At 43.9% G+C, this 14,631-nt stretch overlaps 1 protein-coding gene and 1 pseudogene across 1 annotated transcript in view; both read left to right on the top strand.

Moving 5' to 3' along the window:
• Positions 1 to 14,631, top strand: part of Scarb2 (scavenger receptor class B member 2) — an 81,561-nt gene that overhangs the window by 42,968 nt on the left and 23,962 nt on the right. Inside the window, exons 3-5 of the mRNA XM_004647424.2 lie at positions 5,857 to 6,004; positions 7,586 to 7,774; positions 10,652 to 10,743. Coding sequence (XP_004647481.1) covers positions 5,857 to 6,004; positions 7,586 to 7,774; positions 10,652 to 10,743 — 429 coding nt within the window. The remainder of the gene's footprint in view (positions 1 to 5,856; positions 6,005 to 7,585; positions 7,775 to 10,651; positions 10,744 to 14,631) is intronic.
• On the top strand, positions 3,482 to 4,223 carry LOC101590586 (annotated as a pseudogene).

A 14,631-nucleotide genomic window follows, 5' to 3' on the forward strand; every position in this document is an offset into this window, starting at 1 on the left:
AGGTGTTAACTGATGAACATAACATTATGGAGCTGGAGATAGTGGCACAGGCCTATAATCCCAGCCCCCCAGCCCTCTGGGAGGCTGAGGCAGAAGGATCAGAAGTTTGAACCCAGCCTGGACAATACAGTGAGTCTCTGTCTTAAGGTGAAAAACAAACAACAAAAAAAAAGGCTGAGGATGTAGCTCAGTGTGAAGGCTCTATGTTCAGTCACCAGTACTGAAAATAGGGGAAGCAAGAGGGAGAGAAAGACAAGAAGGAAAAGCATTGTATACACACACGTACACACTACGTTATAGAGCCATAAAAATAAAAGAAATCCTGTCTTTGTTATCAACATTGGTATTACTGGAATATTGAATTAAATAAAAAAAAATTAGGCACAGAAAGACAAATACTGCATAATTCTGCTTTTATGTGAATCCAAAAAGAGGTTGAGAGTAGAACAGAGGTTACCAGAGCTATGGAATGCTGGGGGAGGGGATAGAGAGGAGGGAGACAGTGGGAACAATGGAGCAGAGGACAGGAAGAATCACTTCTAATATTAGATAACAACTGATTGGATATTTAAGATTGACTAGTGCAGGGTGTTGGGAATGTTCACCAACATGAAGAATGTTTCCAGTCATTGGCTGTAGATAAGCAATTAGGCCCACCTGATCATAACACCCTGTGTATGTGCTGAACTACTCTGTGCTCCATACCTATGTGCAATTATAATTTCAATTTAAAAAGGAAAAAAAATCTCCCAAAATCTTATAGTCATATCTATTATCTTATAGTCCTATTTTTTAAAATTTAAGTTCTTAAAAGTCCTTATTTATCTTTCTTGGCACTTATTTTATTTTTTTGGTGGAACCGGGGATTGAACTCAGGCCCTTGCTGCTTGCCAGGCAAGCGCTTATTCTACTGAGCTATCTCCCCTGCCCCAAGGAATTTTTTTTTTTTTTTTTTTTGCTGGCTCAGAATGCCTTAAGGACAGGTCTGGTAAATTCTGAGGATCTGGGGATCAAACCACAGAATCCTGAGCTTGACTGCTTTGCTTAAGCAGGCACTTAACTGAGCTAATGGGCAGGCTCCCTTTCTTGACATTTAGTAAAGGTAAAAACCATGTTTAAATGTTTAAATTTTGCCCTTAGTCCTTACTTATCTCTGAACCTAACTGCATAACAAATTTAAATATCAAAGAAATGATAAGAATTATGGGAGTGCCTGTCCTTTGTTCTATGTCTGACTACTCTGATGTTGTCTTTTGGATTGGTAGCTTAAAAAGTACTTTTCTTTTTAAATGTATTTGGTTGTTCATGGTCTCACTATGCAGCTGGGACTTGTGACCCTCCTGCTGTCCGCCTCTCCAGCGCTGGAATTACAGACACACAGCCACCACAGCCGGACTGTCGCCGGCTCAGTCCTCCCTGGGGTCTGGGCTGGTACAGCATATGGTGCCAGGGAATCAAACTGCAGTCCCTGCGCTTGCCTAAGCTTGCTTCAACAGGCACTTTAGTCCACTGAGCTATCTCGCCACCTCAAAAATAAAGGTGGTTCGGTTTGGTTTTGTGGTAGCAGGGATGGAACTCAGGACCTTGTGCTTGCCAGGCAGATGATTATGCTGCTCAGCTGTCTCCTCAGCCCTTAAAAGGTATTTTTCTTAAAATAGAAAGTGTCATTACATAGAATATTTTTGTTTTGAATCCTTGAACTGCTCAAAAGGAAGAAAAATAGAAAAAGATCTCTCAGCTCAGACCTGGTGGAACACACCTATAACCCCAGCATTTGGGAAGCTGAGGCAGGAGGGCTGTGAGTGCAAGACCAACCTGGGGGGTGCGGGGAGATAGCTCAGTAGAGTAAGCGCATGCCTGGCAAGCACAAGGGCCTGAGTTCAATCCCCGGTTCCGAAAAAAAAAAAAAAAAAAAAAAAAAACCAGCCAGGGATACCTAGTTTGACCCTGTCAGGAAGAGAGGGGGAAGGGAAAGGAAGAGGGAGAACCCCACAACTTTAGTTTTAACAGGTGTTGCCCAGGTACTTCTGACTTTTGTGGACCCGTGGTGGCACTAGCAATCCCTGACGTCACCACAGGAAGATAGTTCTTAGGGAGTGAAGTTGTTTTTTGTACCCCTCAGTGAATGTGGCCCAAGACCTCTTCCCCATGCCTCCTCTTACTCCTGTCTCCTGGTAATGATGGAACCACAACATTACTCCTGAAATACAGTATGACAGGTCACTGTGCTGAAGACAAAAGAGCTCTGACTTGTTCTGTTTACCTAGATTTTTCCCTCTGCCCCATTTCCCTCTGGAACACAGGATATGAATTCTCCTTCACAAGCTTTTCCAGCTCAGAGACGGCCCCAGAGCAATGGATTCTGGCTGTAGCCTGCACCCTATTCATTTCTCATATATATTTTTTCTGTGTCTGTAACCAAAAACCTGACATAATCAACTTCAAAAGAGGAAAAGGTTGATTTTGGCTCATGGTTTGTGGCGGTTTCAGTTCACGGCCAGTTGTTCCCGGGGCTCCTGCGTCTGGGGCTCTGGCACAACGAGCAGCTCGTCACTGGAGGTGGTGGAAGCAGAGGGGGACAGGGCGGGGCTGGGTCCCAGCAGTCCCTGCGAGGACACGCCCCCGTGACCTCACTTCCGCCCACTCAGCCCCCACCTCTGGAGGGTTCTCACAACTCCCAACAGAGCTGGCTGCTGGGGCTCCGGCCTGTACCTGCCGTACTTTTGGAAGCCTGGAGCTGCATTGCTTCAGCCTCCTGCAGTGCTGGTATGTGCCACTGCACCTGACTCGAATTACTTTTGAATTGAGGTTCTGCCGTGCAATGGGGCCTGCTCACATGCAGTTGCTTGTTTTCTCTTGCTGCGTGCCTTCTGGTACAGTTAGTTGACCTCTCCTCCAACTTTTGAGGGTTGAAGAACTTTCGATTTCTTCCGGATTTGAGGCGCTAGGCTCCAGTAGGCGACAAGGCAGGGGTGACCGAAAGTTAGGTCTGGGGCTGCTTGCCTGACTCTGCCCTGTCTTCTTGGTGCCTCCTGTCTGGGGCTTCCATGCCCACTTGCATGTGACTCATCTGTCGGCTCAGCCTATCCTTGCCTGCTGCTGCTCCCTGGAGTCGCTTCTGGTGTTACCCTTGCCAGACCACCCTCTTCCCTGAGCCGTTTCGCATGACTAGAACCTTATAGCCAGATGCACCCGGGATGCATTCCTTGGTGAGCCGTGCCACCCCCTGTTCCTTTGTGTTCCGCTAGCCCTTCGTCACCCAACAGAGCACCTGTCACCAAGAAGGGCGAGTGGATGGCAGTGTCCCTTGCTCTCCTGTGGATTCTTTGAGGATAAGAACCAGAATTTAATTAGCATCCTGGCTCCGGCCTTTGCTTGTGGTACTAAGCACTTAGTGTGTGCTAAGTGATGCTGTACCTGGATTATAAAGGTATGTAGATTTAACTTTTGTAACAACAAGAGCAAATAGGTGGCTCGCACGATGTGCTTCAACAAAGCGGGAGGTGTGGATGTCTATTCCTTCGGATCGCGTCAACAGCGGAAGTTCTTTCCTCCGTACCACCCTCCAAACCAATTGGGGAATTGCTTCCTTCCCCTTAGAGGATTGCCCGACGTAGGACCTGGGCGTTACATAGCAGAGGATAATGGGCTGACCTACAAGCTGTCTAAGATTCCGACGAGTACAAAAGGGTATGCCCTTGGAGCCAGAACTGCTGCGAGGTTTAAGCCACTCAGTAAGGATGTGACACCTTACCCAGGCAAGTACCAGAGGGTAACTACTTCAGAGGAAAAACACAAACAAAATTTTGTTCCATTTAATGTCTTGCTACCTCGATCTGGAAAATGTTCAAAGGACATTTCTTCTTATCCTGGCCCTGGTGCTTACAACCCAGAGAAGAAGGCACCCCCAAAAGTTGCTTGGCCAATGAAATTTGGATCTCCAGACTGGACTCAGGTTCCACGTCTGCAGAAAAGAACCTTAAAAGCTGAGCTGTCCACAGACAGAGAGTTTAGGAAGCATCGGAACCATGTCGCCTATTTCAGACTGTTCTACAACTGAGATGTGGTCACTGTCTCCACGCGCTCCTCCTGACTACAGAATCTTCAGGATTGAAAATGGGCCTGCTCTTCTCCTCCTGCATTGCTGTGGCCCTCTGCCAGCTTGGGGCCTAGGGAGGAGCAAGGGGCTCGTAACTACTATGTGCAAGCATAATAAAGACTAATTCAGAATGCTCTAAAAAAAAAAAAAAAGCAAATAGGTTATTGTTTCTATTTACAGGTGAGGAAACTGAGGGACAGAAGCAATCAGGAGACTCCTTGGTCTAGAGCAAATAATGCAGAAGCCAAGATTGTATCCAAAACCTAGGAGATATCAACTTATACTTCTATCCTGTGTGCTCAGATTCCTCTTCCTGGGCCTTTGCAGGCAAGAAAGAACTACTGCTGCAACACATCCCCTACCTCAGTTACTTCTTATACTAATTCATAATAGAGAATTAATGAAGGAACTAAAAATGACTAATAAAAGATAAGGGTCAGTTTATTTAGCATTTTAGAGTAATTAGATGCACAGATGTTAATTTTTCAGGTAATTAAAATTATTCTCTTTCATCCCCCACCCCCTGTCTTTTGAGGCAGGGACTTTGTTTTTTTGCTGGAATGCCTTCAGGGCAGGTTTGGCTGGCTTGAGTTGTGGGGATCCAACCACAGCAACCTGAGCCTGACTGCTTTGTGGAAGCAGCCACTTAAAGAACTGAGCTAAGGGGCAGGCCCATGAGGCAGGGACTTTTTGATGCAGTTCAGGCTGACCTTGAATTTACCATGTAGCCCGGGCAGGTCTTAAACTCTCAGCTGTCCTCCTGTGTCAGTCTCCTGAGTGCTGGTATTGCAGGCATACACCACCATGCCCAGCCTTGATTTTCATCTCTTAAACTATTTTTAAAATTATTTCTAAAATGAAGCATATGTTCTCCTGACTAAATAGTTCATGGGGCATAATTGAGCCTTATAACTAGGACCGTGTCTGTGATTAGCAAATGTTAAACTGTAATCTGAGATTTATTCACATTTTAATAAATAAGGAATATTCAGGCATTTTACGGTTCTTTGGTTAGTGTAATAGGCCCATGATTTGTTTCTTATTAGTGCGTGTCTGTGATAATGAATACATTCTTCTTGGGGGCTTAGTACACTTACATACTGTACTTTTTCACTTTGCCTTTCCTTTCTCCCCTGTCCTCCATCTCTAGAATTGTTTTTGTTTTAAACTTTTCTTTCTGTCTGTCTGTCTTTCTGTCTTTCTTTTGGGTCTCACTGTGTTGCAGGCTGGCCTTGAACTCACTGTGTAGCCGAGGCTGGCCTCTCACAGGTGGCAATCCTTCTGCCTGCCCTTCCTGAGGGCTGGGATTACAGATGTGCAACACCATGCCTGGCCTCTGGGTGTTTCTTTGATGTGTTTCTGATAGTTTCTTTTGTCTTCTCTGATCCAACCGGGTAGTTACTGGTCACTGCTTGCTCCCAATCTGCTACCAGTGCCTTGCTGCTTTTACCTGAGTGTTGTTGATCACCTGAGAAAAGATTTATGTCACCAGATTTGTTGTCATTAGCCAAAACCCTTACCCATGTGCTTTCTGTCCAAGCGCTGCCAGAGAGATTGGAGCGCATGGGAAGGAAATAGTTTCCCGAGAAGAGTCTGGGCCACTTTTCCTTCCTGCCTTCATCTCCAGATTTTAAAGGCTTGGTTTCTGAAGTCACTTTGAATAATTATTATATTTGGAATGTTATGTTGAAAGAGGTAACTTTGATACTGAAAGAAAGGGAAACATTTTATTTTCAAATAAAATCTTTTTCTTTTAGGGAAATCAGAAACAAGGCAAATATTCAATTTGGAGATAATGGAACAACAATATCTGCTGTTAGCAACAAGGCTTATGTTTTTGAACGAAACCAATCTGTTGGAGACCCTGAAGTTGATTTAATTAGAACATTAAATATTCCTGCTTTGGTAAGTATTTCTAGTATCATATTAATACAATTTAATATCATTTGTGAAGTTTAGAAGAAAATAAAAAGGTGAGACAACTAATGTTTTTTTTTTTTTTTTCCTGAGATTTATCAAAGCCTTTTCTAGTCATAATAAAATAGTTTTTCTTTTGTTTGCACAGTTTCTTGTGTGTGAGGGATTAGCCCTTGTGCAAATGAATATGGATGTTTTGGAGTAGTTTGTAATTTAAAACATTTCTTTGCCCTTTTGTCTTAGAAAGTGTAGCAGTAGATAGCTAGCTAGCTAGCTTGCTTGCTTACTTGCTTGCTTGCTTGTTTTCTTGTCTTTTTGAGAAAGGGCTTCATTATGAAGTTCAGAGTGGTCTTAAGCTCACTTTGTAGCCCAGGCTGATCTCGAACTTGCAGTGATCCTCCTGCCTCTGCCTCCTGAGTGATGGGATTGCGGGTGTGTACCACCATACCCAGCTGTGATACCATCTTCATCTTACATCTTAGTTCGGATTTCTGTCTTCCACATTTCCCCAGTAATAAGAACTAACCAGGAAACCATCAGCCTTGAAAGCTAGAGATCAAGGATGCCAGGAGGATCGTCCTCTCCCTGCTTTACCTGCAGTCACTGTTCTCTCCCTGGATCCTCACTAAGGCAGATATGACAACGACTGGCAGATGGGGCTGGCATTTTTGATCTGTAGTTTTCAAGGCTGATTGTTTTCCGTTTAGGTGTTATTTTCAGAGAAATCGGGGTTGTATTTCATTTTAATATTTTTTTTTTCTGTATTTTAGGGAAGGGTCTACAGGGTGTTCAGTCCAATCTCACTAGTAGATTGGACTTGTAGTGATTCTCCTATTTATAGCCTCCTAAGTGCTGAGATTACAGGCGCGTGCCACCACGCCGACTCAATCGCCTTCTCAGTGCAGCTCCGGAGCGGGGCCAGCACAGCAGGCCGGGGAATGGAGCCCTGGTCTCTGCGCCAGCTTGCAGGCACTTTAATGCGCTGAGCTATTTGGCAGGCCCAGGGGTCGTATTTTAAGTTAGCAAAATATATGAGTTGATTACTTCCTTCTTCATCAAACAAAGCCTGGGCTGTTGATTAAAGCCCACTCTCGCTTCCTGGACTGGGGATTGCACCTTATAATAACACATCCTGTACTATCCTGAGAGCCCAGAAACATTCTTAGCTTCCCTCGTATCCTTGGCGGTTGCCACTGCAGTTCCTAGCGCCGCGATGATAGAAGGTGACTCAGAGACTGGGACCCCAGGTCCTCCCAGGGCTGCGGAGCTGATAAGCACCAGGCTCCTGCCCAGCCCAGGGGAAAGGGCGCCACCTCGTGGCCACAGATGCCAGCATCGCCAAAAGAGCTTTCCCGGCTGTGCAGTGTAATTGTTTGCAGATGGGAAGCAAAGTTCTCCCTTAAGAAATGTGACAGAAGGCCAATGACCCAAGAGCCTTATTCGCTTCTATTTGCTCCCAAAGAGGAGCTGGCTGGCTGAGTTTTCTGTCATTACCCCGTGTCATAGCGGAGGGGGTGACGGGGTGGGCTGCAGTGGGCGGGCAGGCCCACAAGGTTCCTGTGTCCGCAGATGGCCATGGAGTGGACGCAGAACCCCCTGCTCCAGGACATCATCAAGGCTGTGCTCAAGACCTACAACCAGAAACTCTTCGCCACACATACTGTGCATGAGCTGCTCTGGGGCTACAAGGACCAGCTCCTGTCGCTCGTCCATGTGTTCAGACCCAACATCTCCTCCTCTTTTGGCCTGTTCTATGAGGTGAGTGGGCAAGCGCATCCCAGCCAGATTGTGTGTGTGTGTATGTGTGTGTGTGTGTGTGTCTGTCTGTCTGTCTGTCTGTGTGTTTGAGACAGGGTCTCCCTGTGTACTTCAGGCTGGCCTTGAGCATGTTATAGCCCAGGATGGTCTTGAGCTCCCAACAGGACTGTCGCAGCCAAATTGCACCCGAACGTGCTTTCTGTTAGGAGACTCCCGCAGCCTGGAGTGCTGGACAACAGGTCTGCAGATTGTGTGAAAAGTAAGAAAGGAGGTGTGGACAGGCAAGCAGGCAGTGATAGAGATGCACACTTGTACTCCTAGAATGTCCCTGGCCTCTCTTATAGGGGGTGAGAGAACCGTCCCCCTACCTGGATTTAAACCTGATGGGCTTCCTAGGATTGTCCTTCAATTCAACTGGGCACCCCTGTCTGTGTCATTCCTCTGGTGGCCTTTGTATAACTTTTCTGTATTTGTTTGTCTTTGAGAGGGCCTCACCTACCAGGTGGGAAGTCAGGAGGTTAGGCGTTGTATTATTCATGGTTGGCTTAGAGTTAGCACAGGATATCTATTGGAGTATTAAAGTGACCTTCTGATGGATAATATATTGACCCTAGAGTACAAGCAAACTTGAATTCTTTCCATGATTCTGGTTGAACACTGATTGAAACATAATGGTTAGGTTCATTGTTGATCTAAGAGGGAAATTTGATTCATTTCTTTTTTATTTTTATGTATTTAGTACAAGGTCTGCATGATCTCACAACACAGATCAGACTTGTAGTGATTCCCATTTTCAGCCTTCCGAGTGCTGGGATTACAGGCATGCACCACCAGGCCCAGTCTCTATCTTCGTTTTAGTGGGCTCTGGGGGCAGGGCTGACATGGCATGCTGGGGATCGAACTCAGGCTGCTGCACTCTGCCTAAGCAGGCACTTTAATCCGATGAGCTATCTGGCCAGCTCCCTGATTCATTTCTTATCCAGTTGGGTTTGTGACCAGAATCATGGAAAGAATTCATTTCATGAACCAAAGTACCACTCTGTGTGTTTGTGTGTGTGTGTGTGTGTTATATACTGAGTGAGGTGTGAGTACACACTGAACAAGAGCTTTCCCTGAAGTGCCCCACCCCCAGCTTCCCCACATTTGATTAGAGGTGGGGTGTGGCAGGACAGCTTGTCTTGATCCCTTGGCTTTGTGTCCTTGGCTTTCTTTGTACTCTGCCTGTTAGCTCTTTCTTCCTCTGGAGAGTTTCAGGGCCCCCTGTGCCATCTCCAGTCCAGTCCTTAAGACTGCTCCCAGGGGAATTTTTCTAGTAAGTAATTTCTCCTTCTAGGCAGGGTTAGCTTCAAAACTAATGAATCCCTTACCCTGTTCTTTCCCTGCCTCCAGACCCCTATCCCAATGACCATACTTCATGTGACTGGGAGGGTTATCTGAGATAATTCATGCAAAATTTTAGAACTAATACTAAGAATGTTACATAGATGTTCCTCCTTAATTACTGTCTCACTTTTTTCTCTATCTGACACACAGTACCTGACATCCAAGGTCAAAGGAGGAAAGCCTTATTTGGCTCACAGTTTATGGTGGTTTCGGTCCATAATTGACTGGCTCCAAGGTAGGGTGGATGGCAGAGGAGCAAGAGTTCAGGGCTATGGAAGACAGCAAAAGCACCTAGAGCACAAGGGGCAAAAAGGAGGAGCAAGCCCCATGCTGTCCCTTATATCAGAGTGCAGGCTGACCGCCCCTTGGTGGGTGCAGCACTCACACTACCAATCCCAGCACTAGACAATGAACCACTTACGAACCAGATTCAGGGGGCTCCAAAAAGCCTGCCTCCCATGACCTCCTGAGACTTGGAGGGGACATCTAGACACAAACCATAACAGTGACCTACCTGCCTAATGACTACTGGACTTAGAACTGAGGTGTGCTGGTATTTCAACTACAATTCACCACTTGGACTTCTGATCCATTTTTTTTTTATATAGAGTTGTGAACATCTTGTTTATAGAGCCTCAAGGTCTTTTTGTACAGCATAGCTTGTTTATACAGTACTGTAATTTTTGTTGATTATACTTTTAGTACAGTACTGTAGTTTTATATATTACAATACTACATGTAAGAGTTATGCAAATAAACCAAAGTCATCAAGTTGGAGTTTGCTTTGACTATTTATTTTTTCTGAATATTGGAATGTACAAGCTGTGTGCATTTCCTCATTTAGTGACAATTCATTTAATAATCTCGCTGAAATAGAACTTGGTCATTAAATGAGGATTGTCTGTACTCAGTGTTTGTATCTATTACTTCATTATAAAGGAACTAATACCTGTCCTGTTCCCCAGAAATCATAGCTCAGGCAGAATTTCTAGGTTGCAGTCTTGTAGAGAATGCCTTCTCCAGGAAGCTTTTAAACTTTACTGATTGGATAAGCCCATCCTCCTGCTATTTTTTTTTTTTTTTTTTTTTCAGAAGACGGCATACGAGATGTTGCGGCGTGACTGGAGTTCAGACGTGTGCTCTTTAGACCACTGAGCCATCTCACCAGCCCAGGCAACTAAATTCTGACATGCTGAATCTTTTTTTTTTTTTTTTTTTTTTTTTCTGTTGAAACAGAATTTTGGAACTCAGGATCCTCCTCCCTCATCTTCCCATTGGGGGAACAATAAGCATGCCCCACCACACCCTGCTGTGCTACCTACCCACTTTTGAGCGTAATTTTGTTTACTTAAAATTAACTGATTGTGGGTATTTATTACATTTACTTCACAACTCCTAGAGTAGTGTTTGACTAAGCAGCTGTATGTCCTTATAACAAGGTAACAAAATTAACCAGTGCTATTACTTTAAATTATCCTACTCATTCATTTTCAGAAAAATGGGACTAATGATGGAGATTATGTTTTCCTAACTGGAGAAGACAGTTATCTTAACTTTACAAAGATTGTGGAGTGGAATGGAAAAACGTAAGTCTAATGATTTATTGGTGTAATTTTTTGTTTTTCATTTGTACTAATATACATTAAGAAAATTTAGCATTTATTTCTTGGATAAAAATGTGTAAATATGTAAATATTTTATTATCATGTAAGTCAAGGTGGGGTAATATATTTTGGGGGGGTAATATATTGTACAAATTAAATATTAATGATTTGTAGGCTAGTATTATTATGACCAGGCAGTGGTTATAAGCTCCTGAAATTTCATGTGGTTGGGGAGAGAGCGAGGATTCCTAGTCTCTCTGTCTCTGTCTCTGTCTCTGCTTCTGTCACTGTCTCTGCCTCTTCCTCTGCCTCTGCCTGTCTGTCTCTCTCCTTTTATTTATTAATTTATTTTTGAGACAAGATCTTGCTATATAGTTCAGGCTGGTCTTGAGCTCATTTTGTAGTCCATGCTGGCCTCAGACTCAAGGTGATCCTCTTACCTCAGCCTCCTAAATGCTGGGACTACAGTTGTGTACTACTATACCCAGCCCAGATTTCTTTTTAATTTCATTTCATGAACCTTGTTAATGCATTTTTCTGTAAAGATGAAATACATTTGAATTTAGTATTTAAAAAATTATTTTTTAAAGATTTATTTACTTATTTGGTATAGGATCTCACTATGCAGCTCAGACTCATAGTGATATTCCTGTCTCAGCCTCCCCAGTGCTGGGATTGCAGGCATGTGCCACCATACCCAGTTTTGGTGGTTGGCATGGCTCAGGGGCCAGCAAGGCATGCAGTACTGGGGTTAGAACCCAGGTTCTTGTGTCTACTTAGACTGATGAGCTATCTCCCTGGCCTTGAATTTAGTATTATAGTATTTAGAACATTTTTTATTTTGACAATATAATTTATCAATCAAGTGTCACTGGGCTGAATCTTCCAGGTCCCTGAGGCTGAAATAAGGAAACTGACCCATCTTTTTGTAGAATAAGTTTGTACATTCACTGACTCCTGTTTTAGAAAAAGAATTTTCAGGATGCATAAGAGGCATGGGAAGGGTTTATTAGACAGAGATGTTAGGATGTGCTCAAAAGTGGAGTGTGAGTACTCAGAGAAATAAGACACATTGTTTTCTGGAGCTGTTACCAGGTTTTAGGGTGCTGTGCTCTCCCTCTAGAGGTGGTTCCCAGGTTTGTCTTTTTTGGTCCTGAGCAATGAATTGGTCAATACAAGTGCAAACAGTAGCATGATTTAACATTTATTAAAGGTAGGAAGAGAAACATATCCTACAGAGCAAATTTGAGCCATGTGAAAGTCGAAGAAGTGCACCCTACTGTGTGAGAGGGCCAATGTGGGGTAATACAATAGCAGGGAGACCAGGGTCCTTGTCCTTTTGTATCACCCACTCCTTACGCCAAGCTTAAAGCTAGGCCACCCTGTCTGAACCTGATTGCCTGCTCTCGAGGAGTCCAGGGCAGGACTTTGGGTGCTGCACTGCGCATGTGTCCTGGGATCTTATCATTAACAGCTCATGCCTATTTCACCAGATGATAGGGAACATTTATGCTTCTCTTGGAGGGGTGGAAACCAGACAGTAGGTGGTTCATCCTCTGGAAGGGCAGTAGCCCACTTTATGAGTATGGGAGCTTTTTTAAAAAATTTAAACATTTTTTTAAACTTGTTTGTAGTACATAAAGATTGTATTTGCTGTAGTGATTAGGTACATGTACATAACACAATTTATTCTTTTTCCCTTCTTGCCTCTAATCCCTTTTAATTTCCCAGCATTAGATTCATTTATTCTTTTATCTTGTAAGACCTTATAAAGCTAATTACCATATACAGAGTCCACCAAAACAATGTATCCGTACTTCAGCAGTTCACCTTACTGCTAAACATCTGGAAGCCAATGGCCACTGCACTGAGCACCTCTTGTAACTGTAGAGGCTAAAGGGAACTTATACTCATCTCACCATGTCTCAATAAATTAGTATGAAAATATTTATACAAGTTTTTCTTTTCTTGCTATATATATTTTTGTCTGACTCTATAGATTGCAAAGCAGACTAATAGGCCAAAGAAAATATACAACATGTAAGACAGTTTGTGGTGAATTGAAATATCTTTTGTCATTTTTCCTCTTATTTGTCTTTTATTTCATACTATATGTGTGTGTGTGTGTGTGTGTGTGTGTATCTGTGTATTTATCTACGTATCTGTCATCTATTGAACTTTTCATATAAGAGACACCATGCAATATTTAAACCCGTGTTGATAGAATTAGGTAAAGATAGGACAAAAAAATTGGCAAGAAATAGATAAAAGGAAAAGAAGGAGAAAAAAGAAAGATATTATATCGAGAGGAAAAACATAAGAAAGTAATTAAGGAAAAAAATTAAGTGAAAGGAGAAAAAAAAAAACAAATAAAAGAAGAGATTAGAATAGCTCAGTGGACTGAGCGCCTGCTTAGGCAAGTGCAGGGACGGGGTTTGATCCCCAGCACCACCAGTGGCACTGGCCCTGCCCCTGGAGCCGGCCCAGTGTGGTGGCATATGCATATAATCCCAGCTCTGGGGAGGCTAAAAACAGGAGGATCACTACCATTTGGAACTGTGTAGTGAGACCCTCTACCAAATACATTAAAAAAGAAGAGTTTAGAAACAAGTTTGAAGGACAAAGAAAGATTACTCAAGTCCCAGGAAATTGGCAAAGAATATAGGAAGAAAGAAAAAAAGAAAACCAAAACAAAACCAGCCAGGGATACAGCTCAGTGGTACAGCACCTGCCTGACAAGTGTAAAGCCCTGAGTTGTATTCCTGATACCAAAAAAAGAAAAAGAAACAAAGAAAAACAAAACAAAAAACCTGCACCTAGGGGGCCTGCCCCTTAGCTCAGTTCTTTTAAGTGGCTGCTTCAACAAAGCAGTCAGGCTCAGGTTGCTGTGGTTTGATCCCCACAACACAAGACAGCCAGTCATGCCTTGAAGGCATTCGGCGCAAAAAAACAAAGCAAAACAAAAAAAACCCTGCACCTAACTGAACAAAAACAATAACAACAACAACAACAAAAACCCCAAAGCAAAAACCCAGAAATTTCTCTGTGATTTTGAGCCAGTGGTTATCTTCTCAGGTATATGGTTTCCTGTCCCTGCTCTCTCTGGTAGACAAAGGAGGCAATCACAGCCCAGAGCTGTGCTGGGTAATCATCAGCAAGCTGGCTGTAGATTAGGGCAGGGTGTTGCTTCTGGGACCTTGAAACCCAGTGACATTCAGGCTGAAGTTGGCCTCTGGTCATGAGGGTGTGGCCTGAGTCATTTAGCTTGTAACATCCTGGGGTCACTTGCCAGCCTGACCCTGGCTCCCCGACCCTGGGCATCTCCAGTGAATGTCCCTCACCCAGTCACTGAGGGAGTTTAACACTGGGAGCCTTAAGATAAAGCTGTCCCCTGGCTGCCCTGAGGCCAGGCTCTGTTGTCCATCCCCAGGATGGCATCGGATCAAGCACTGTCCAGGGTATATGGTAGGTACTTGGACTGGATTCACTGCTGTTGTAGTGCACAGTGGCTCATTCCATTGGTGCATTTCTCTCTGAAGGCCTCTGAAGTCCCCTACTTTCATGGTTTCTATACTTCCCTTTGTTTTTGAGGGGTGCTAAGGGGGAGAGTACCAGGAATCAAATTCAGGACTCAGACAGGTGCTTAAACTGCTGAGCTATCTCCCCAGCCCCCCACTGTTTCGATGTAGATTCAATCTTCCTTTCTCATGTCACATGCTAAGAGTCTGGGGAAAAAGTATAGGTTAGCCCTTCCTCTTTCTGCATTGTGTTCTTTCTCTTCAGTTTTTCTCTAGGCTCCAATTGTCCCATTAGATCGATCGATTGATCAATCTCTCTCTCTCTCTCTCTCTCTCTCTCTCTCTCTCTCTC

This window comes from Octodon degus, unplaced genomic scaffold (genome assembly GCF_000260255.1).
Source record: "Octodon degus isolate 3935 unplaced genomic scaffold, OctDeg1.0 scaffold00305, whole genome shotgun sequence".
NCBI lineage: Eukaryota > Metazoa > Chordata > Mammalia > Rodentia > Octodontidae > Octodon > Octodon degus.